The 25,616-nt window shown below is 39.2% G+C and overlaps 1 protein-coding gene across 3 annotated transcripts in view; it reads left to right on the top strand.

Moving 5' to 3' along the window:
* The window catches only part of LOC108265865 (serine/threonine-protein kinase WNK2), a 61,572-nt gene that overhangs the window by 16,226 nt on the left and 19,730 nt on the right, over positions 1-25,616 (top strand). For 2 of the 3 annotated variants that reach the window (XM_017468653.3, XM_053680170.1), the window contains exons 2-16: positions 387-559; positions 1,519-1,739; positions 2,419-2,576; positions 3,877-3,965; positions 5,879-6,098; positions 10,937-11,201; positions 11,316-11,422; positions 11,763-12,545; positions 13,181-14,005; positions 16,961-17,059; positions 18,132-18,533; positions 18,735-18,778; positions 19,190-19,349; positions 22,627-22,743; positions 23,795-23,962. In XM_017468653.3, the coding sequence (XP_017324142.2) occupies positions 387-559; positions 1,519-1,739; positions 2,419-2,576; positions 3,877-3,965; positions 5,879-6,098; positions 10,937-11,201; positions 11,316-11,422; positions 11,763-12,545; positions 13,181-14,005; positions 16,961-17,059; positions 18,132-18,533; positions 18,735-18,778; positions 19,190-19,349; positions 22,627-22,743; positions 23,795-23,962 (3,831 nt within the window). The remainder of the gene's footprint in view (positions 1-386; positions 560-1,518; positions 1,740-2,418; positions 2,577-3,876; positions 3,966-5,878; positions 6,099-10,936; positions 11,202-11,315; positions 11,423-11,762; positions 12,546-13,180; positions 14,006-16,960; positions 17,060-18,131; positions 18,534-18,734; positions 18,779-19,189; positions 19,350-22,626; positions 22,744-23,794; positions 23,963-25,616) is intronic. The other variant, XM_053680171.1, reaches the window with a different exon arrangement.

Here is a 25,616-nt window from a genome sequence, read left to right as displayed (position 1 = left end):
CTTTTCGATTTCATATATTCTCACTGACATTCTGTGGACATAGGGCAAAATAAACACAGAATAGTGATTTTCAGTATTTGAATACTGATTCCTCAAATGCCATTTGAGATTGCACCCATACTCTGGAAACCTAGAAATAGTGGTACAGTGACATTCTCCATCCAGTTGAGCTTGAGATGTTCTGTAATGAGAAATTGGTAAAGATCCCTAAATCTAAGTGTGCCAAGCTTGTAGCATGGTACCCCAAAACATGCTGGGCTGTAAAAGCTGTAGCTTAAAGAGGGAATGAGGCACTACTTAGTACTTTGAAAAGAGTCTCCGTGGCAAAAGAACAGTTTTGCCACTCTAGAGTTGAGATACATTTTCTTTTTCACCACTTTGCTTAGGACCGGAAGCTGTCGAAAGTGGAGAGACAACGCTTTAAAGAGGAGGCTGAGATGTTGAAGGGTCTGCAACATCCAAACATTGTACGGTTCTACGACTTCTGGGAATCTCTGCTCAAAGGAAAAAAATGCATCGTTCTGGTGACAGAACTCATGACCTCAGGGACATTAAAAACGTGAGTTGGATCTACAGATGTAGGGTTTGGCTTGGGACATATTGATTGCTTGCGTGTCAAGACCTGAACTGAGTGGAAGTATGCCTTAGGTTTTTTGTTTTAAATTTCTTATATAGTGTGTGTGTGTGTGTGTGTGTGTGTGTGTGTGTGAGAGAGAGAGTTTAACAGCTGCTCTTAGTCCTTATCAGTGGCTGTGCATTTCAATGTGAAACCTTTTAACGCTGATTTGATCTAATAACAATAATAATAATTTACATAATGTTTATATTTTAAGAGTACAGTCACAAAGGAGTTGATTCCATTGGTGACATCTGCTGCATAGCCCAGTTAGGCTTTGCAGACCATAGCAATACCTATATGTCTGGTCTGGTTAGTCAAGATACCCAAGAGAACCACTGTTGTGCACTGATGTAATAAAGGTCCACAAGAAGTTTATTTTTGGAGCTTCCATGTGAATGATTGTTCTCAATAACAGCTTATTTAATCATGTCCATTTGGAGATGATATAAGATCAATTATGTTGACCGCAGATGTACAAAGAGTAGGTTGGTATTTGTTCAAGGATAACAGCAAGGCTATTCCATATAAGTAGAGTGACTGGACCCACTGTACAGCACACATCCTGTATTCAGCCTGTTTGTGAAACTTGTAGTAATGTGACTATCTGAAGTGTTTCATTGTTTGAAGATTGGAGATAACCAAAGAATATTGATGACGTCTAGGACAAGTGACTTCAAATTATTTGGGAAATGTAACTGAATCTAATTAAAGTAATGAACAGGGTGATGAGTCATGAGTCTGTCTTTTGCTCGGTTTCAAAGGGATGCAGTAATGATCACTGGCTTTAATGGAGACCATGTAATTTGGTCATGAATACAGTGATTCCTCTGTATTTTTTCCTTTGACATGGAGGGGAGGGGAGATTTTGTGATTATTCTTTTTATTGTTTTGCTCTGCAGCTATCTGAAGCGCTTCAAAGTGATGAAGCCCAAAGTGTTACGCAGCTGGTGTAGGCAGATCCTGAAAGGCCTTCACTTTCTACACACACGTGCCCCTCCCATCATCCACCGGGACCTGAAGTGTGACAACATCTTCATCACTGGTCCAACAGGCAGTGTAAAAATCGGAGACCTGGGTCTGGCAACACTTAAGAGAGCCTCTTTTGCGAAGAGCGTCATTGGTGAGGATACCAGTGCAATACAAGTATGATTGGTGAGGGTGAACAATCCGTATAGAACTAGTAGGTATTACTACCATACCAAGTTCAATTTCACTGGCAGAGGTGGAGAATATTGCTATGCTATCTTCTATGCTATGCTGTGACATTTATTGCAGTCCAGGAGTGACTGAAAAAATCAGTTTCTCAAGTGAAGTCTGAACAGTAAACAGAACAACGTTTAAGTCGTTGCAGCCTTAAGACATGTTTTGCCAAATTCATGCCAAATTACATTCAAATTGGAAAAGCTTTCATATTCATAGTTAGGGATATTACAGTATGTATCCTGTAGGACAGAGCTGTGTTCTTTGCTTTTTTTTGGGTACCAATGCATAAATATTCATACTCTTCTTTTGTAGCATTTTATTTATGCATTGAATAAAAATGTATTGGACCACACAAGGTAAATAAAAAAAAAAAGTATTATAGCAAATATCAAAGCCAATCTAGCACCATAAACATAACCACGAATATGGACATCTCATTGGCTGTAAAATGCTGTAATTTTTCTGCATGAAACATTTAATTCAGTGTTAAAGCAATAATGTCAGATTCTGAACTGTTGCTGGAGCCTGCTTTTCCATGTTAACTTGGTGGGTTTGGTTCATCCTTATGTTTTACCTTTTTCCCCCCTTGCTTTCAGGCACTCCAGAGTTCATGGCCCCGGAGATGTATGAGGAGCACTATGACGAGTCAGTGGATGTGTATGCCTTTGGCATGTGTATGCTGGAGATGGCCACATCAGAATATCCCTACTCAGAGTGCCAGAATGCTGCCCAGATCTACAGAAAAGTCACCAGCGTGAGTCCTACCTTTCCATTGCTGACACCAGGTCTAACCTGTGAGGCTCTTCATCATCATTTATGAACTATATACTAATGTATGCATTGATGTATGTGCTAATGCTAGGAATGTCACAGTGAATAGGTAGGGCACCATTTATGTGACATGTCTCCTCCAGGCAGCTCTTTTGAGTGGCTGGGCAGTATAATTTTCAATCCAATTATTATACCACCTATATCCAGACATGCAATGTTTGGTTTTTTTTTTTTTTTTTTTTTTTTTTTTTTTTTTTTTTTTTTTTAAATTAACTCACCACATGGTGTTTGAATACTGCAGGTGCAAGATGGCTTAGCTATTGATTGATTTTTGTGGAAGTGCTCTATTAACAACTGCATTATCTGTTCTGGATACTTTCTTCTTTCATCCATGCATTTTCCTTCTCATTGTTCTCTCTTTCTCATTTCGGAGTATTATGCACGGTGTTCCAAAGTCTCCATATATATATAGGAACTTTACATTTTGCTGAAGTGTTTATGTATGTGTGTGTGTGTATGTATGTGTGTATATGTGTGTGTGTGTGTGTGTGTGTATATATATATATATATATATATATATATATATATATATATATATATATATATATATATATATATATATATATATATATATATAAACACACGTGTGTATGTGCGTGTAATATAAACAAAGTATGCAAATTTTGGTAGACAATAAAAGAAAACATAAAAAGTGCTAATTTCCCCAGTGTCTGGAGACTTATGGGACCCCCTGTAGTGTGCTTCTTGCATGTTGCTATTTTAATCTCTAGCATTCTGCTTAGGGACTGGTTAGGACACTGCACTTTCAAATGGATTTGTTTGTCCATTTTGTCTGTCATGTCTCTCCTTATTTGTAATTTCGGCACACTTTAAATTGCAGACAGCTTCCAGTTGTTTTGCTGACAGACGTATAATAAGTTAGAGATAACATAATGGGAGAGTCTCCTATTTTTTAAGGTGTAACTTTGGTTGGACCAGCAGATTATTTTTCTCTTCTCATTACTTTTTCATTACCAGTGATATCCCGCTTTTATTAGAATAGGTTTCATTGTTATATGGAAAAAAAACAACAACAATTATTTTATGATCTACTGCTTCACATTGCCAGTGATCTACCAGGAACTTAATCAGGAAGATTTTCACTACTCTTTTTAGTATTGAGTCCTGTTTAAACAAGCAGTGGAAAAAAAGTTATCACAACTTAACATCTTGCACTCCCCTCTTTCTTTGCAACTTAATCTGTCATTTGTTTTTCTTCTTAGGGTGTTAAGCCTGCAAGTTATAACAAAGTCAAGGACCCTGAGGTCAAGGAGATCATTGGCGAGTGTATTTGCCAGAATAAGGAAGAGCGGTGAGTGAAGTGTGTGCATGAGTAAGTTGGTGAGTAAGGTGGACAGGAAGGGAGAAAGAGTAGTGAATGATGTTGGCTGGCTTGCTCTTCCCACTGCCCAAGGTAGCCCTCTATATATCCACCATTCTGCTGGCCTGTAACAGATGGACACTTTTCCACATCATCCAATTTCATTATCTCCACTAGCCAAGAACAGAAACTACTGCTTATGTAACACTTCAGTAAAGGAAGGGTAGGGGTGGTGAGGGGAGTGGTGAGCCCTAATTTTGATTGCATATGTGTCCTTGTGCCTGATGAACTTGCATAGAATGTATTTCAGAAGTAGGTGGTACTTATTATATTTATTTATTTATTTATTTATTTATTTATTGTATTTAATCGCTTGTGTATTTGTACTATTGTATGGTTCAGTACAGTCGCTTTATTTAACAGTAGTCTGGTGAAAGCGCTACTACAGAGTAAACTATATCTACATCCATAGCAATATGTGCTATTCAGATGCAATTTAAAAATTCTATGCTATTCAGGTACAACTGAATCTCTCTAACTCCAAATTTCTTTAACTTCACTTTCGCATAAATTAATGCATAAATGCCTGCTTTGCCGGCATCCCATTGCACTGATTGATTAATTTAGTGGCACAAAGTTCACTTGTTAAAGTTTAGTTAGTATTAATATATTTAAGTTCTTTCTGATCCACTAATTTGATTGGTCGAGTGGCATTCCAAGTACCCGCACTGGGACGTTTCACTGTGTGCATCACTCCACTCATCCATTTTTCGGCACATAAAATTCCACTTCCTATTTCGAAACGGTTCCTACAGTAGTAATGGTGACATCAGTGGACATGGCAAATGATACTTTTAAGAAATATAACTTTTCCTTTTAATTTATTTATTCATTGTCATATGATTCATTTTCATGTGATTCATTTACTGATTTGCTTCTCTTTAAATCCAGTTTTAGACTGTGATATTACAAAGGTCTTTCCAGATTATTACTTTCCACACTGTATGAGATAACCCCAATAAATTTGCCCGAATTCTATAATATAATTTGTTCACCATGTTGGGTTTAAATCCTCTAAAAACAGATTCGCAATTGACAAACATTACTCTGTTCCAATTCACATCCTTCAAAGCATTGGCATGTCTTGTTTGCTCTCACAATCCCCCAAACACACACACACCCAAAGTCTCCATATATACAAAAGTTATACAGAAATATAACTTTTGAGTTAAAATATAAAAACTCATCAGATGAAAAAGGGATGGCAATTTTATCGGAAACACCTTTTACAGGAATGTACAGATAAATGTGAGCGAGCTGGCCATCCATAGACGTGCTATAAAGTGAGAGGCTTTTTTTTTTTTTTGCATCCGTTTCTGCTGGTGGAGCAAACATTTACGGAACATTTGGTCAAATTTTGTCCAAAATGTCACTTGATATTAATTTCTTGTTTATAGAACATGTATAAAATAAATATCGCATTGCAGTCATGCAGTTGTACTAAATATTGGCACTGCCGTGATTACCTATGGCTAAATGACTCAATTCAGTATAACCTCACTCATGTTGCTCGTGTGATATTGCTTAATTATATTGTAGCTTATTAAATTTTAAACCACAGCACTGTTGAATCCTCGAAGCTGATTGGTCAGAGGATTGCTTTTCTGTAAAAGCATGGCTCTGACAGTAGTTCTGGCTGTAATTCAAATGATAGATTTATATTAATGTGCTCATTCCAACATGTTATTGTTTCTGTAGTAACTCATTCAGAGTGACTTGTATATTGGATCCTCTGGCTAATCTAAGGCTAATAATAAATGGATTTTAACAGAAAAGCTTAGTTGTAACTTGACCGTAGCTCACTATAATAATAATATTTATGACCCTGTGACTCTTCTCTTCAGTTACTCCATTAAGGACCTTCTGAATCATGCATTTTTTGCGGAGGACACAGGCGTGCGAGTGGAACTGGCTGAGGAGGATGATGGAAGAAAGGCCTCCATTGCACTCAAGCTGTGGGTGGAGGACTCGCGCAAGTTGAAGGGCAAGTACAAGGACAGCGGTGCCATAGAGTTTACCTTTGATCTTGAGAAGGAGGTGCCCGAGGGCGTGGCTCAAGAGATGGTGAGCAATGTTATGTTTTTTTTTTTTGTTGTTTTTTTGTTTTTTTTTAATTGTAACAGTTAAATTATTATAAAACCGCCGCATCATATTTTTCTGATTTGTGCCAGTTTGACTGGTTTTATGAGCAACAAGCTCATTACGTTCTCATTTTATTACCTGCATCAGCTTGATTCTGCTGGGATCTCACCCGCACACTCTCGGCTCTGTCATGCCGTCTGTCTGTCTGATTGGCTCCTGGAACTGACATTACCACTTTATCTGCATTTCCTCGCATGGTTAACTGCAATTGTAATTTAAAATCAAACTAATATCGGCATTTCATTTTGTAGTTTATTCAGTTTGTGTTAATTCAGTGTTCCAGGTTCTCTATGTTCCCTGGGCATGATTGATCCAGATTGCTTCAAATATTCTTTCTGGTTCTATTTTTAGTAAGGCCAATCTATCAAATACAGTAGATGCAAAGCAGGTGCAGAGCTTCCTTTCTAGCATATGGGTGTAAACCTAAATCATACAGATTTCCAACCATAATTTTAATCTATAAAAATTCTAAATATATGCAAGCACAGTCAGAAACCAGGGCTCTCCTGCATTGATGGAAACAATACTCCAAATGTACAGGGTGTCCCAAACATCGCCATACATAGAGGACTATGTTTGTTAATATTGTCATGATTCAGAAGGTCCTCTATGTTTGGACTATGTTTGTTTGCCAGCACCATGTAAGTTGTGCTTTCATCAGTGGGTGGTTGTGGATGTCTGCTTCTCGGTTGGTCTGCAACACTTTCAGTCTTTTTGAATTTGTTAAGTTTGGCAACAATGTCTTGTGTGATGTGCTTGCCGTGTTTCCTGTTAAAGTAACAACCTTGCGACAGCTCCCCAATCCAGCCATGAGAATGAATACCTTTGACAAAAGAACAACGTCTTTAATTCAAAGTGTTAATTTCCCCGATGTATGGAGACTTTTGGGACACCCTGTATACCAACTCCTTACTTTCTTTCTTCTTTTTATAAATTTTTATTTATTTTATTTTTATTTATTTATTTTTTAATAAATAGGATGTCCCCTCATGGGTCTATCATACAGATAGCTACAGAATTGCTGTCTGATCGGTTTTCAGACGGTGATACGAAAGTCCTCATAACAGACACTTTATGCCTTGGTTTCTTCAGCCAAGCTTCATAACTAGCCTGTTAACTCGATATGATGAAAGTGTTGAGAAGCTTCCAGGGTATAGAAGCCATTATGCATTGTTCTGTTTAGTGCACAAGGTAGCATGCATAATTTGGGCACAGTTCAATTGCAAAAATGTGCACTTGCATTTTTGTGCACGGCAACATACGATGGCTAGTGAAATGAAATGGTAAAATTATTGTCTAATTAAATCTAATTATTTCCTTTTAGATTTTTTTAACTGGTATGGTTGTGCCATATTAAAAACATAATAGTAATCCATCCATTTGCATCTGCAAATTCTCATCCTCACCCTATAACTTGGCAGAATAAAAAAGTGTCATTGCAGCCCCATTTGTACGTGCATTTTAACTGTTCATGACGTAGACCTGTCAATCATATGTTGTAGACTTGTGGAGCAGGGATACTTTGGAGCAAGTTCTTTTTTTGGAGGGAGGTGAATTCGGTTTTAAATTTAAAAGGTGATGGTGACGTGTGCTCTGTGCTGCCATAGTTTATGAGTAGAGCTTTCAAAGTATATTATTGACGAAGATTAATTATTAATATTTTTTTTAAAAAATAGTTAAAGGCCCACCTCTTCCGTGAGCACTTAACTAACTCCTAAAATGCCAACACCCACATTATTATAAAAAAAAAAAAAAAAACTACTGTGGCTCTTACACCTCTACTCTGCACACTTTACTTCTCTAGAACTCAATTATAAATCTTGCATGGTAACACTACTTGTTCTCCACTTGATATATATCGCTTTGCTTGTATTTCCTCATTTGTACAGTAAGGGGAAAAAAGTATTTGATCCCCTGCTGATTTTGTATGTTTGCCCACTGACAAAGAAATGATCAGTCTATAATTTTAATGGTAGATTTATTTGAACAGTGAGAGACAGAATAACAACAAAAAAATCCAGAAAAACGCATGTCAAAAATGTTATAAATTGATTTGCATTTTAATGAGGGAAATAAGTATTTGACCCCTCTGCAAAACATGACTTAGTACTTGGTTTAAAAACCCTTGTTGGCAATCACAGAGGTCAGACGTTTCTTGTAGTTGGCCACCAAGTTTGCACACATCTCAGGAGGGATTTTGTCCCACTCCTCTTTGCAGATCTTCTCCAAATCATTAAGGTTTCGAGGCTGACGTTTGGCAACTCGAACCTTCAGCTCTCTCCACAGATTTTCTATGGGATTTAGGTCTGGAGACTGCCTAGGTCACTCCAGGACCTTAATGTGCTTCTTCTTGAGCCACTCCTTTGTTGCCTTGGCCGTGTGTTTTGGGTCATTGTCATGCTGGAATACCCATCCACGACCCATTTTCAATGCCCTGTCTGAGGGAAGGAGGTTTTCACCCAAGATTTGACGGTACATGGCCCCGTCCATCGTCCCTTTGATGCGGTGAAGTTGTCCTGTCCCCTTAGCAGAAAAAAAACCCCAAAGCATAATGTTTCCACCTCCATGTTTGACGGTGAGGATGGTGTTCCAGGGGTCATAGGCAGCATTCATCCTCCTCCAAACACGGCGAGTGGAGTTGATGCCAAAGAGCTCCATTTTGGTCTCATCTGAACACAACACTTTCACCCAGTTGTCCTCTGAATCATTCAGATGTTCATTGGCAAACTTCAGACGGGCATGTATATGTGCTTTCTTGAGCAGCGGACCTTGCGCGTGCTGCAGGATTTCAGTCCTTCACGGCGTAGTGTGTTACCAATTGTTTTCTTGGTGACTATGGTCCCAGCTGCCTTGAGATCATTGACAAGATCCTACCGCGTAGTTCTGGGCTGATTCCTCACTGTTCTCATGATCAATGCAACTCCACGAGGTGAGATCTTGCATGGAGCCCCAGGCCGAGGGAGATTGACAGTTCTTTTGTGCTTCTTCCATTTGCGAATAATCGCACCAACTGTTGTCCCCTTCTCACCAAGCTGCTTGGCAATGGTCTTGTAGCCCATTCCAGACTTGTGTAGGTCTACAATCTTGTCCCTGACATCCTTGGAGAGCTCTTTGGTCTTGGCCATGGTGGAGAGTTTGGAACCTGATTGATTGATTGCTTCTGTGGACAGGTGTCTTTTATACAGGTAACAAACTGATATTAGGAGCACTTCCTTTAAGAGTGTGCTCCTAATCTCAGCTCGTTACCTGTATAAAAGACACCTGGGAGCCAGAAATCTTTCTGATTGAGAGGGGGTCAAATACTTATTTCCCTCATTAAAATGCAAAACAATTTATAAAATTTTTGACATGCGTTTTTCTGGATTTTTTTTTTTGTTATTCTGTCTCTCACTGTTCAAATACAACTACCATTAAAATTATAGACTGATCATTTCTTTGTCAGTGGGCAAACGTACAAAATCAGCAGGGGATCAAATACTTTTTTCCCCTCACTGTAAGTCACTTTGGATAAAAGCATCTGCTAAATGAATAAATGTAGTAATTAATTAGTTTGACTAAGAAACAGGATGTGTTATGCTCCCAATAGTTAAATCCTAGCACCTGTTTGGTTTAATGCAGTGGTTAATAACGTGTTTGTGATTTTATAAACAACATTTGCTATAATCTGGGGGATTGTCAGAAATGTTTGTTGTTTGCCCATGGCCATGTACTCTGCTATAGCAGCACAGTTTTTAAGATGTTTTACAGTTTGAATTTACTAGCTAGGTCCCAATGTCATAGAATTAACAGGGAAGTATAACCTTTACCATGTTCATCAGGTTCTATTCTGTTCCTTCGGTCTCATTAATTTATGCTGTTATGTTTTATCTACTGAAATAAAATTAGAAGAATCTCTACAGACAATGCAACTGGGTGTAAAGACCAAATGCAGGTTGTAAGCTGAGCCTGTCTTATCTTAGCTTGCTGAAAAACAATTCCTCAGAAACGTGGCACATTCCTTTCTGTTTATCCTTGCATAAAGTTTCAAGGAAGTTTGTTGGTTTATTTCCCTGTAAACACTGCTGCAAATTCAGACTTCATAAAAAGAGCATTACCTGGAAATCTGAAGACATGCTTGTACACACACACACGTTTCTGACCTAAAATGCTCCATTTGGGAAAAGGTTGGCAGTGGTTAATGTTTCAGGTATGCGTGAAAGTCATTTTTTTCCCAGAGAAGATTTGGAAAAACAGACTGCCTAAGCTAGACCTCACATGCTCTACCCACATAGGGATGATAGTCATCTCCTAGGTTTTGATGTTATTTCTCCTTGCTCCTCTTTGTTTTATCTGAGTGGCTACTTCCCTGGTGATTCAGGAACCACTGTAAAGACCTTAGGGACTAGTGTAAATCATTCTGCATCGGTATGTTTTATATTTAAAGGTTTAGGCTTTGTTAGGCACTATTTATCCATCTATAGCTTCTTATTGGCGATCATTTCAGCAATAATTGGCATGTAATACCTTAAATGATTGCAACTCTGTCTGATGCAGTTTTTTTTTTAAACAAAGTCTGTTTGGTGTGTGTGTTCAAGCTGAGTGCAGCATGATTCTATTTTTAGCATCTCTACTTTTGTCACACGCGGATGCAATCTTCTCTCCATACGCTTTGAAAAATGTTTACTTCAGTTCTAAGCATCTGTCCTTTTATTACCAGAATCACCCACACCGCATAAGTGTGTACTTATGTTATTTTTGCTCTTTTTCACTCACTCTGTCAGGTGGAATCAGGTTTATTTCATGAGAGTGATGCAAAGATAGTGGGTAAGTCTATCCGGGACAGAGTGGCATTGATAAAGTGGCGAAGAGAACGGACAGTAACCTCAGCCATGCAGAGTGGCGTGGCTCAGACAATGCAAGTCCAGGTACCCCTTGGCTCCGTGCCGACTGTGTGTGAACCTATTGGCATGTTAGAGCCTGAGGAAACTGAGGCAGACCAGCATGCCCAACTGGCCCAACTGAGCAGCAGCACTACCTCTGCTACATGTGAGTTTGTTTGTTTGGGTGTGTGTTTCACAGTTTCATCTTCTTGCAGAACATGAAGTGTGTTTAAATGTTTATTCATTTAATGCCTCTGTCCCTCTTGCTGCTTTTCTCTAGCTGACAGTGGTATTGGCTCGATCATATACTCTGACTCCCACAGCAGCAGCTTGCACAGTGTCATTTACCCGTCACTGCAGGAACCCGTTTCCACAGCAGTGCAGCAGGTTTGTATCATTGCTTTTGCAAGAACACTGTTAGCCAGTTAATTTAAAACGGGAGTGTTATTAAAACCTGCTTATAAAAACTTGAATGATATTCCAAAAATATAGGCTATCTGCCAATTAATTCTTTACTTATATTTCTTAAAATTTGCATGGAAATGTATTATGATGCACACTCCTTCTCTAGTACATAATTTGACTCTCTCCATATGTTGAAAATTTCGATATATTTAGTAGATTTTGTTACAATACAAACACACACCAAAGTATATAAACTGAGTATGTATGTATTTATTTGCCTCCCTTACGTGTGTTTTGTGTCTTTCATGCTATGTGGTGATAGTGCCATGTGACTGGCCGTTTTTTGACATCTCATGACCCTGATTTTGAAGTGTGGTCTTGCTCCCCTGGAGCTGGGTCTAAAACAGGTTTCCGTCGCCAAAGCACCACTGTGATTGACACTCTCAGAGACCATTCATATATCCAGTCAGTTTTCCAGCCAGTAAGTCCAGACTCCAACCCATTACCGCAGTTGGAGTTGAAGGAGATGAAGGGGAATGATTCTTTTACGGCGAAGTTGTTGCTTTCTCCATTACCATCTGATACTCGACGCCATAGTGACTCATCAGTGCCGCTTTCACCTGAGAGTGAGTCGGACGGCATTTTTTCGAAATCACTGGGGTGTCGATATTGTCTAAATCATGCCCCTTTGACACCACATCCCTTGTGCACATCCTGCCGATTGCTTTTCTTATCTAGGACTAGGACAACAAAAAGCTCCATCCCATGTGTGTTTGTCCCCACTCCATGTATATGTGGTGACCAACTTGTTTCTCCAACTGGACTTCTACTTGGAGTAGGTGGGCACAGAGGTTCTCTCAGTGAGGACTCTGCCCTGTCAGAGCTTAACAAATCCCTGGAAAACATCACAGGCAACAAACATGTCCCAAATCCTGCCTTACTAAGAGTCCCGTCAATGGTGTTCAAAACTGGGCCATCACGCTCTGTGCGCAGTCACGGTGACGAGAATGAGTTGACAGAGTCTCTGAGTTCTGAGCAGACGTCAAAGATGGCAACGCACCGCAGAGCGAGTGTGTGCATGGGTGACCGTACTGTCATGTATCCGGTAGGTTGGACAGTAGGCATACTTAACTCTCTGTGGTTAAAGTGGGCACTGTGCTGCTGCAGAAGGAAACCCTGCAATTGGGGCTTTTAGAGGGTTTTTGCATTCCTCCAATCCCCCCATTTTTCTCCTTATCTGTTGCTTCTTGGTGCTGATTGCATATAAGCTTTTACCCTGAATCTCTTGAACTCCAGTCCAAATTCATACCTTATTTCTGCTTCTTTCCAAGGATGTTGCCAGGTTTAGCCAGTGCATATACATGCATTCTGCTTAGTGTAACATTCCTAACTTTCAGCTGCTTTCTAATGGAAAATAACCAGCCAATCCCAGTTCCTCTTAAAATGCTAATCCCAAGTTTTCAAAGTATCTCTTGGAACTTCCCTGTAATTGAACTCTAGCTGGTTGATGCTTGGCTCCTAACATTGGTACATCTGTCATTTATCACTGTTGTGAACTGTATGTGAGACTGGGCCTTACTTGCCACTGGTCATTTAATAATTTGGGTAAGAAATGAATAATTAAATATTTGGTGTTATTGTTTAATGTTTTATTTTTTTAATAGTATGTGATACTTTTATTTTTTTTTAAAGTATATGTAAGGGAGAGAATTTTTCTGTTTATGCTCTTCTGTTTTGCAGTCCAGCACACTGGGTCTTCAGAGCCAGCCAGCATCAGCTGCGTCTCTACAGGTGCCTGGTCATCTGCTCCAGCCCTCACAAAGTTATGTGCAAGCTGTTCCAAACACTGTACCTTTGCAACCTAGCTATGTGCCAGCATGCCAGCCTGTGCAGCCACAGACTTTCTCTTCACTGCCCTCCACAGCACAACAGCAAGCAACAATCATCCAATCAGTACAGTCTACACCGGCACAGAGTGCGTCAACTATACCCCAGATGGTGAATGTACAGAGCTGCCCTCTTACAAGACTGTCTGGGCAACCAATTGCTCAGGCAAATGCCACGGTCCCACAGAGCTACACTCCTGGTGTTCAGCAACTTGCAAGTACGCACATTTTACCACCCTTGCAGCAAGCTGAAGCTGGCCAGACATTGCCATCATTGCAGCAAGCCACCCAAAATGTACTGCCTGATCAACAGTCTGCCGGTTCAACTGTGCAACATTTGACGAATGTCCAGAATCTCCCAGCCTCGCAGTGCAGTGTGCAGCCCATTTCAGGCTACATAGCAGTACAGCATGCCTCCACTGTGCAGAGTTTCCAGGAAGCTGCAGCACTGAAGCTAAGCATGCAAGCATCTCAGAGGGGAGCTCCCAGCCTTCAGCACGGCTTGTCTGGAGCCACAACGATGGGCCAAGACGATTCTCTTCTGTCTGGGCAAGCAACAAAACAGAAAGGTCTTCATGCAGCTGGCATGATAGCTGCTGGAAAATCAGATTTCAAAGAATCTGCTATTCTAACTGCACCTTCACAAACAAGTCACAAGATTGAAGTTCCAGCCCAACTGGTAAGTTAAACATTTCTCCAAGATTCATAGTTTTTTTTTTTTTAACTACACATCTGCATTATGACCACTATCTGAGCCACCATCCCAGCCAATATAATAGCTGAAAATGAAGTTTAGTTTATTATGGGGCTCGTCATACATGTCTAAGGACTGTTTTTAATTTATGTAAATTATTACTAACACAAATTTTATATTAAATGTAACCTAAGTTTTCAACGATTTGCGGCATGTGATATTGCAGAAAAGTCTTAGAATGTTTTAAAACCTTATTGCTACCCTCAGTGTGACAAATTTAACTGTTACTACACCAAAAATGGTTTTTGATCACTCATGATTGATTGACTTGCCATCATGAAAGTGGTTCCAATGGTTAGAATCACCCCAGTTTTTAAAAACAAAACTAAAAAAACCTCCAATACCCAGTTTGCGTAAGTGTGCACACTCTTTTATAACTGGGAATGATCTCGCATTCAATCACATTCAAACTCGTGTTTAATACTAATTAGTATACAACTGTTATGAATTGAAAAGACTGACCACCCCCAAGTAAAGTATTTCCACATCTTTTCCCCGAACAACTGGACAACTCTCTGATCCCACCTATGACTACTGCATGCAACCTTGGGATAACCATGAACAATCAACTGTCCTTTTCCTCTCACATTGCTAATCTGATGTAGTCATGTCCATTTCTTCTTTACAACATCAGAAGGAATCGTCCATTTCTATCCATACAGGCCACTCAGGTGCAGGTTCAGTCTAGTCATTTCGAGACTAGACTACTGCAACTCGCTCCTGGCAGGTCTGCCTCAGAACACCATTCGGCCTCTGCAATTGATCCAGAATGCAGCTTCTTGATTTTTCAAACTTCCTAGGTTCTCCAACACTATCCCATTGATACGCCCCCTCCAGTGGCTTCCTGTAGCTGCCCGCATCAGAACACTGATGCTTGCCTACAAAGCCAAAAATGGACCAGCACCCACTTACCTCAAATCACTTATCATACCCTGGCCTGCACCACGCTTCCTCCGATCCTCTAGCACTAATAGACTGGTGCCACCATCTCTCAGGGTACAAGGAAGACATGCATCAAGACTCTTCTCTGTTCTGGCACTGAGGTGGTCAAATGAACTTTCCCTAGATGTCTGAACAGCTGAACCACTCGACATCTAAAGACCTACCTCTTCCTAAAGTTCTTAAATTAGCACTTTTCATAAAAATGTGTTGTCTGTGTGTTTTTCTTACTATATTACCTCCCAACAGAGTTTTTAGACCGATTGACATTCTTAGTCCGTGACCTAGTGAACCAGTATCGGGTTGTATTTATTGATAGAAACTTCAAAGCACTCCTGTAAGTCGCTCTGGATAAGGTCGTCTGCCAAATGCTGTAAATGTAATCAACAAGTGGAGAAAGCATGTCACAACAGTGACACTACTAAGAACAGGAAATATCTCTAAAAGTGATGAGAAGATCAGGAGAAAACTGGTCAGTGAGGCTGCCGAGACCTACAGCGACATTAAAATAATTGCAGCAAGTACTGGTTGCTCCTTACATGTGACGACAATCTACTGAATTCTTCTATGGGGTAAGGTGGCAAGACTGAAGCCTTTTTTAACCAAAAAATAAAATAAAAAATCCAGTCTCCCAAAACTGTGTTGAACTTTTTGCTCATAATACTAAAACCTATGTCTAGCACAACCCCCCACAGCACCACCAATAGAACACCATTCCCATGGGGAAGCATGGTGATGGCAGCATTATACTTTGGAGCTGTTTTTCTTCATCCAGAACTGGGGCTTTAATCAGGGTGGAGGGAATAATGAATATCTACAAATACCAATTAATTTTTGTGCAAAACATGAAGGCTTCTTTTAAAACACTTGAGATAAAGAGGAATTTCACCTTTTAAGCATGATAACGAGCTCAAACCAAACCTCCAGATCAACAAAGGAATGGCTTCACCAAAACAAGTTCAGGGTTTTGGAATGACTCAGCCAGGGACCTAAATCCAATAAAAAAAAACTTGAAGAGGGCTGTGCACAGGAGATGCCCAGCCAATTCGTCAGAGTTAAGTCAAGATGTGCCAGACTGACTGACTCTTTACTCAAAAAGATTGAATGCTGTGATAAAATCTAAAGGTGCTTCAATTAAGTATTAGTTTAAGGGTATGCACACTTATGCAACCAGGTTATTGTACATTTTTTGTTTCCCTAAAATGATTTTTCACTTTAATAGGTTAAAATTTCACAATAAAGGTAGAAAAGATTGACATGCTTTATCTTGGTTGAATTTTTTTTTTCCACAAACACCTACCATTTTAACAAGGTATGTGTAGACTTTTATATCCACTGCACAGTATTGTGCAGTTGTAGCTCATTATGTGTAGTCAATATATCAGGTTAGTGCATATAGCAACCTGATTGAAGTGTTTAATTCCTATTATTAGTAATATTAAATTACTAAAAATAAATAGCATGTAGTCTAGGCCTTTTGACACATGGCCACGGCTTCTGCTGGGCAAACACTATGGATCTTTACAGACTATAATTTGTACGAAAGGATTTGCTTTAAATGGAATATTATTTTTGCTTTGCTGGTTTGTTAACATGTATCAAACATGAATTTATACCAACAAGCACTGTTGTTGGAAATTGTCAAATGTTTGGTGTACAGCAAATATTTGTACATAGGGTAGTCTAGATTCTGACATAAATTTGCCTTGTATTGGTGGACACAGTGGCAGGAAAGCAGAAAGCCAGAGTATGTAGGTCAAAACAAAAAAATGGCAGTGTTGCAATATGCTGCAATTGGCTTTTTGTTTTTCTCCTATAAATTTACTCTAAATTTCTGTCATTTTAATTTTTTTGTCTTTTTAATTTTGACGCTTCTTTCTTGTCACTTCTTAATGGACAAATGCTGCATGGTCTCTCAAATCATCGACATTACCTACGCAGGCCCCAACTTCTCAACAGTCTTTAGTGCAAAGTTTTGCTGCTCAACAAGTGCAAATACATCAGACTTCCTCGTCTCAGAAGCAAACTCATCTCACACAGGTAACCTTCACCTACGTCACACAATTTTAATTCAATAGTCCATCAGTTATGCAGTTAATGTACCAGGTACATGAAATAATATTCTGAAATTAATTCTGCCTAATTGACTACAGTTTTGTTTTGCTTTTTAATTTGAGTTAACACAAGCAACTTGTGCGACAATGACCTTTTTTGTTTTTATTTATTTATTTATTTATTTTGTGTACATTCAGTTGGTAGGACTGTTGTTGTCTCCTCCAGTTTTCCTCATTGAACCTTGCCCATTGTGTCAGGGTTCCTCTTCATGGACATGATTCCTTTTGCTCATCCTTTCCTTTTTCTGCGCAGTCATCCTTCCCTCCGCTCTATCTCTCCACTGGCCAACCTGTGCCTGCCCCTCCCTCTGTTTCACCGGGGCCCGACTTGCAGATGGATGGCACTGTGCCAACACCCCACCCACTCCTACCCGCTGCTTCCTCTGCACCATCACACTGTTCCCAACAAGCCTGTGCACCTCCTATGTTCACAAGTATAATACCCACACTACAATACTCCCAACAGAGCTACAGTATGGCTCCCCAACAAAATACAATCTCCATGGCCACACCTTGTTTGCACCCCCTCATGCAGACCACTTCCCCAGTTTACCCTTCCCATCTTACTTCACCGAGCAATGCTTCTGTGCCTGCAGGAGCTCCTCCCATCTTTCAGGCTATTCAGGTAGTGCGTGCGTGCGTGTGCGTGCGTGTGCGTGCATGTCCCTTATGGGATTTAAAACTGCAAGGATCTGAGAATAGATATGGCTGCACTGTCTGCTAATTTGACTTCAGACTGTTTATCTTGGCAAAATGTGCTCAATTTAGAATTCAGACACGCAGAGTTAGAAATGCAAGGCTAATCAATAAATCCATGTCAACAACTGCAGTATCATGACTCCTCTCTGCAGTCTAGGCTTTTTGTGAACTTGTGCAACTAAGCGTATGGTGGAAATGATCAAGGAAAACAAACAATTTTTGAATCTTTGGACTTTACCATTTGCAGGTTGGCTTTTGGATCATGCTTTTTGGCTTTTCTTGTTTGTTTTCCCCTTTAGGGAGCTCCCAGCAACAATAACCAGTCCCAAGTTGGGCTTCCAGCCCTGGTGAGCTCATGCCAGAGCTCTGCTCCAGTCCATACCACTCTGACCATTGCTGTTCCAGTTCATTCTTCTCAGACAGCTGTCACGGTGGCTCCCCATGCTACTGCTGTCCCTGGCCACTATGCACAAACTGCCCCCGCTGCCCAGCTGACAACTTCTGTGCCGAAAGGCATTGCACCAGATCCTTTGAGCACTGGGGAGTCTCTGGATATGAACCAGGAACTTCAGGCCTCTGCAGTCACCACTAAAATGACTCAGCAAACACAGCCCAGCAGTAACATCACGACTCCTCACATTCAGCAGTGCAGTGAGGGTGGAAGAGGAGCAAGCCAGCCAGCCACTGAAGTATTTGCGGAGGTTAGACAAAGCAGTAGTTTGCTTCAAAAAGTAATTATTTGTCTGTGATCTCATAATAAAAATACTGCTTGCCCTTCTTCCATGTCTTTGGATAAATATTGCTGTCCTTGCTGTCTCTCTCATGCTTTTCGTCTCCTTTTCATTTGTTCATTCACTTTTTCTCATTTCTGCCTTCTCTCTCTCTCTCTCATTTGTATGTAGGAGTGTGCTCTAGATAAGCAGACAACAGTGGCTGCATATGACAGGTACAGAAACTCCTACTATAGGTATAGATAAAGTTGATTATAGTGCCTTGCATTACTATCCCCCACCTTGAAGTTTTACAACCTGAAAATGAAATGGACTTGATTAGAATTGTATAAGTGATGATAAAGAATTGCATGATATTAACACACTTTCCCAGTAGCCAACTTTACTTAACCCTGATCCCCCCCCCCCCCCCCCCCCCCCCGTTCAATAAGAGAATAGCTCTTTTCCTTAATCTTTCAAGTCATTTACAGTCTATAGGATGACTTTATTTAGAACACTGATTCTAAATTCATTTTGGGGGCTGGATTAAAACCTTTATCAGGTTGGTTTCAGCCCACAGACTGCAAGTTTGACACTGTGACAACTTGAAACAAATATCTGAAATCCAGCTGTCTTTCCTGTCACAGTGTGAACTCGGATGCCACCTCAGGAAAAGAGATGAGTGATGGGAATGAGGGAACGCATGGTGGAAGGAGCGAGTCGAGGGTCCGCAAACATCATCGCAAATCCTCCCGCACACGCTCCCGGCAGGAGAAGACTGGCAAGCCAAAACTGAGCATGCTCAACGTGAGTCTGCACCAACAGTCCAAACTTAAACAAATCATGCCCACTTGCAAGCTCAACTTGATGCATAATAGTAATTTTCATATGCTGCTGCTGATATCAACGATGATATGATGGTTGTACTCTGGCAGGATCTGGCTAACTAAGTGGCACCAAAAGTTAAATGACGCTTACCTGTATGCAAATGAGTGCTTTTGCCATAGTGTATAGCCTGTTATGCTTTATGAAGGGAAAGGGTCCCCCCCCGTCATCACCAAATCTAGTTAACCTCATAGAAGCGCTTATCAGCTATGAGAACAGCGAGGTAACATGCCGCCATGGTATTTGCAAGTCCTGACTAGTTAAAAACAAGAGGTGTGAAATAGTCATGTATCAGGACGGGGATCTCACACGAACAAGCGCAAGTCACTGGATTGGGATGTTTTTACTCTCTTATAGGTGGGAGTAGGCAAACGGGCCTGAAGCTTGTAGAACAAAGAGAGAGAATTTCCCAGCTAAGTTTAGTAATACCCTATTAAGTGGTATGTTAAATGAAAAATAACGTTAAAAATTAAGACACATCTGCTTCATACAAATGTTTTTCTTTTTTTTCCCATTCTTTTTTTTTTTTTTAATAATAATAAAAAACATAACATGATGACATGATACACATGGAATTATGTATTGACCAAGAAGTATGTTAAATCATAACGGTTATGTTTTAAAACCCTGATGAAGCTCTGGACACTCTTCTGGCATCTTCTGCACTAACTTAATGAAGGAGCTTCACCCAGGAGTCTTTGTTAAAACTCCCAAATAGACCAAGCTTCTCAATGCTACTCTTATATTCTAAATGAAACTAATTGTTTGGGGAACCAATGTAAATTTAAGTAAAAATGACTTCTTAAATATGCAGTTTGATTCAGAAATAAATTTGCACATAGGTGTTAATTTCATTATTTACGTTACGTTTAGTATTTATCAAAATGTCTTTAAAACAAAGAATGTGCCCAATCTTTTTTTTTTGTTTTGTTTTAATGATAATGTACTTGGCTATAATTTTGTCTCATTTTGTAAGTTTAAAAATGCTCAGTAGAATAATTTTTTTGTACATTGTACAGTATATGGGTAAATGAGACATTTGGACTAGGGCTACACAATTAATCGAATATTGATCTCGATTACGATTTTGACTGCCCGCGATTACATGATCATGATCGAGTGTGATATTGACGTTTAAAGTTTGTCCTCTGCTCGTAGAAAACTCCACTGCAGATCAAGTCAAGCGCTTCCTAAACTTACAGCCAATCACATAGAGCGGCCCAGGGGTGACGTCATTTTGTAACGGCAAAACCCGGAAACGAGTTAGCATTTTAGCGCTCGCGCTGTGAGCTTCACTTCAGGTTTCAGAGCGTGCTGTGTGCTCCAGAGCTTTGTGCGAAGGGAAATCATGACACTATCAAGTTGCTAAATGGGACTACAGACGTTGTCGGGGACATTAAATGACATCATCATGAACAGGAAAAAACTTTGCAGATAAACTGGTTCAGGTATGCTGTGCAACATTCCCAAAAAAACGTGGCTGAAGATTCATACGGTATACGAGCATACGGTTAGCTGTTTATTTCTGGCGATTGTATTGAGGCTTCAAACTTCATAAAAGTTGTGTTTATTTGTGAAAATTATCTTGATGGACAAAACTTGTTAGTATTGTAAGCTTTTTTTGATCAGAGATTATATTTTTGCAAGAATCCAAAAGTCTGTGTGAAAATCCTATTGGGTTTTTGTCGAGGGAACCGGTGTGATGCTAACTTCTGGGTTCCGGTACAAAATGACGTCGTCCCTGCACCTCTCTATTGGGTGATTTGGCTGCGTCTCTCCTCCTGTAAACACTGTTATTGCCTTTTCTGCATACGCCTGAATTGTTTTCATTTAGTTGCATATTCTTATATTTGATTTCATATTTTCATTTGGTTGACCTTTTTATTTTTATTTATCCTATATTTTGGATAGAATTTTATTTATATTTTGCTTCTACAAGATTTGATGCACTTTAAGGATCAGTCTAATTTGATGCAAAGATTTGTACATTAGCAGGAATGTAGCACAACATGGAGGTGAAAGCAGTGGTCTGTTTATTTAAATGTGAAAGTGCAATAAATGTTGTCCCCAAAATCAATGAATAATCGGGATCTCAGTATTGATCAAAATAATTGTGATTATCGTTTTGGGCATAATCGTGCAGCCGTAATTTGACTGGTGGTTGTTGAATTGAATAGGCAGGAACTGAACTATCTAAGCTGTTACAATAGAAAGATACAATAGACTAGGGGACAAATATTTATTATTCAGTGACTAATTTTTAAAAAATAGGTTTTTTTTGTTTTTTGTCTCCCTCCATAGTTAAAGTAAAAACTGTTTCAGGACATTGGTATTTTTAGGCTGTTTTGGGCTACACTATTAACAAAAAAACTAAGTAAATTGATGGAATAAATGTGCAAATTTTTCCATTATGAACCTGAGAGTGCAGTGTGAGTGGAAGCTCCTTCTAGCTTAATGATGAATGGAGAATGTTCAACTCCAGACTCAGTCAGACTGTACAGGTTTTCAGTTGTTTTTTTGTGATTCTTGTGGCCAAAACTGCTTGATTTTCCTGTGGCTTTCTTCAAGATTCAATTTTTTTTAGCGGAAAACTACTAGAATTAGCGAAATTGCTATGATATGCTTTGGCTGAACGTGCGTTGTGATAACATCACGTGACGCATCTTGGCCCAAATTTTAGGAAAATCTTCATTAAATGATTTTTTAAAATTGCAAGCTGCTCTGGAGTTTGCTTGATTTTGCGTTCATTTGTTATCACAAAATGGCGAAAACCTGGCACGACTGTACAGTAGCATTCACAAATGCAACCTGCTTCTTTGAAAGCGCTCTTTCACACATTGCTGTTCACAGCAGGATTCACTGTACCATAGTGGAAAGATTTTATTTACATTTAATTTCACTGAAAAGAACTTTTTATTTGAATTCTAACAACATTCTTTGTAATACATGTAAATGGGAATTCCCACAAAAATCTGAAATCTGTGCCAGAAAACAAGCCATAATCACTGTTTAAAATGTGCCTAGTTAGTAATAGTTGGAGTTTTCATACTCATTGCAGATATTTACCCCAACTGTATATTGGGTAGTGGCAATGACGCAAAGACCTTCATTTATTTTTGAGTCTGTAAATATTAATTGAAGATTAATTGAACCAGTCATGGTGACGTGTAAAATACTGAATTTCTTTGGCGTGCTGTAGGTGTGTAACACGGGTGACAAGATGGTGGAATGCCAGCTGGAGACTCACAACCACAAGATGGTCACCTTTAAGTTTGACCTTGATGGAGATGCTCCAGAGGAGATTGCCACATACATGGTAAGTTTATTGCTCTCATTAATCGGCCGGCTTTATTTCCCCCCATTGACATGTTTTCCTTGTTCTTTTTATACACATTGATTTTTATCTTCTTATGCATCATTAAGTTGTATATCTTGTGGGTTTTTTTTTTTTTTAAACATATTTTTTTTTTGTATAGATCTACACACAACCATCATTGTAAAAAGTAAATCTGTTAGATGAATACACTGCCCAGTTTTCAGAGGTTGTGTCAACCTTTCTTTTGCTCTGTGTGCTTTATCCTGTTAGTTTTCCCTTCTTGCTTTGATAAAACTACCCATCTGTCATCTCTGCTTTGCATTTGTATCTGGTCCTATTTCCTCCACTCTTTGTCTTATGAGAGATGCATTTAAATATTAATTTGTCATCAGTTCTCTTTCTTAACCCAGCACTTCTATAATTCAAGACCTTCAGCTGTATAACAGTATGACGGTGTAGCATTATATAATAGTCTTCTTACTTTAGATCACAAAAAAGTTCCCACCCCTGGTCTTGGAGTACACTGATCCTGCATGTCCCTGTGCTGTAACAATATTTTAAATGTATATTTATGTTTAAAATGATCTTTTTGTTTAGTTTTTTTTTAATGGTGATAAAAAGATATTCCCCTTGCAGTACCACTCTTGCCCACTGGGGGGCTGCAACACAGATCATTTTGTGATTTATTTTATAACTATTTTTCTTTGATTTTTCTTGAATTATTCACCTCTTCAGTTTGATTTCTTTTTGTATAGTGCTTTTAACAATGGACATTTTCACACAGCTTTACGGTTATTCAGATTTGCATCTAAATCCCTTTAAACATCTATAGATGATATTTTTTTTTTATTGTGGTAGGGTCTGTCCCTCCATACCACAAAATATCGCTTGCTGTTCCTGACTGCCACAAAATTGGGGAAGAGATTTGCCATTTACTCCTTCTGCTGACAGCTGTTCCAAAAGTTAACTGTCAAACTGTTGTCTGTTATGTTTAAGGACAGACTTAATGTTCTTTGTATTTTCTTTAAATTGGTACATATTTCTCCCCTAGGTTGAGAATGACTTTATCTTGCTGCTTGAGAAGGAGATGTTCATTGAGCAGCTGAAGGATATAGTGGAGAAGGCTGAGGACATCCTGAATGAAGATGCTGAGGGAGAGAAGAGCTCAGGACAGCTGTCACAGCCTCATCAGAACCTCAAAGGGGGTTCGGGTTTTGAGGTGAGCCTGGAAACACTAAGACATTTTGTCTGTTCAGTAAATGCAAAGGCATTTGAGTCACAGTTCTAATTATTTTTAGGGAAATTATTCCAGTTTGCAGAATTCAACACAATTACAGTTGCAATCAAAATTATTCAACCCCCATTGCAAATCAGATTTATTGTCAAAGTTTACAGACTTTCAGCTGTTTGCAATGAACAAATCAAATAAAAACAATTGAAACAGTTCAACACAATGAATGATTCAAGTGGTTTCCCCAAATTCAGCTGAAAATGCAACTTGATTTCTCCAGTTTTAAAATGATTCACCCCTTCATAGCAAGCATCTTTAGTACTTAGTAGACACCCTTTTGCTGTTATGACCTGCTGCAAATGAGTTGCATAGCTTCTGGCAGCATTCCTGAGGAATTCCTCATGAGCAATGGCCTCCAGTTCAGTAATATTCTTGGGTTTGTGTGCTGCAACCACCGCCTTCAAATCTCACCAAAGATTTTTTTTTATGGGGTTCAAGTCAGTTGACCATGATGGCCCGGTAGAATCTTCCAGGACTTCTTCTGCAACCAAGCCTTGGTTGCAATGGGGGTTGAATAATTTTGATCGCAGCTGTATATCTGCTCATAAATTCTAGGAACGCGCCGATCAACCGGCCGCCAATCGGTATCGGCTGATCACATTCTATGATTCGATCTGTAGTCTCTGAATTTGGCTGATCTCACAAACCAGTCACAATTTTGATGACGTAAAACGTGAGGTCGTAAAACACATGATGATAAACTTTAGCGCTGCAGATATGTCAACCCCAGTGTGGAATTATTACGAAGTCTCAAGAATCATTGAAAAATTCAACATTTGCCATGTATGTTTTTTTTTTTTTTTTTTAAAGGCCTATTAAAATGTTAATATTTGTTGCGCTTATTTATTTCATTCTCAATTAAAACATCAGCCTACAACATTACTGTAAATAATGTAACCAAGGCAGCATCTGTGGTATTACTTTATTTGGGGGGGTTAATAGTGACTGTCAACAGAAAGCTTACATATCACTTGTATAAAGCTTGAACCCTCGGGATCAGTATCGGCCAATCATGATTACAACAAATCGGTAATCATATCGGCTGCAAAAATCCTGATCGGAGCATCCCTAATAAATTCGATAACGTGTATAGTTGTACAACTATTTACTCAAAATATATGTGGGGTTATCAGTAGAGGTGGACCTGTTGTGGATTTTACCGATACTGTTAACTAAGCTGGGCGGTACCTGCCGATAACTGATTAATAAACCGATAGTTTTTAAAATTTATATTGACTGAAAACACAACACTCAAAGTAAAATATTGTTGAACTTTATTACAAAAGTAAACAGTACTGACTGTACCAAGAAATAAATTAACACATTAGTAAATAACCGATCCATCCAAACGGAACCAAAAAGTAACACTCCAAATAATAAAAATCGAGACATCCAAAATTAATCAAAAACACAAATAACTCAACAAAGTTTCAGTGATGGTTTTTTATTTCACCTCTAGAGGCCGCTCTCGTATTTCATAATGACAGCGGATACTTCTCAGCCGCTCCCGCAACTGGCACAACTAGGAAAAACTCAGTGTGGATAACCAGTAGTTCCAGCAATCGGTTATCAGTGCAAATTT

The sequence above is a fragment of the Ictalurus punctatus genome, chromosome 5 (assembly GCF_001660625.3).
Source record: "Ictalurus punctatus breed USDA103 chromosome 5, Coco_2.0, whole genome shotgun sequence".
Classification (NCBI taxonomy): domain Eukaryota; kingdom Metazoa; phylum Chordata; class Actinopteri; order Siluriformes; family Ictaluridae; genus Ictalurus; species Ictalurus punctatus.
Note: the sequence above shows the minus strand (reverse complement) of the source record. Positions and strands in the feature narration are given on the sequence as shown.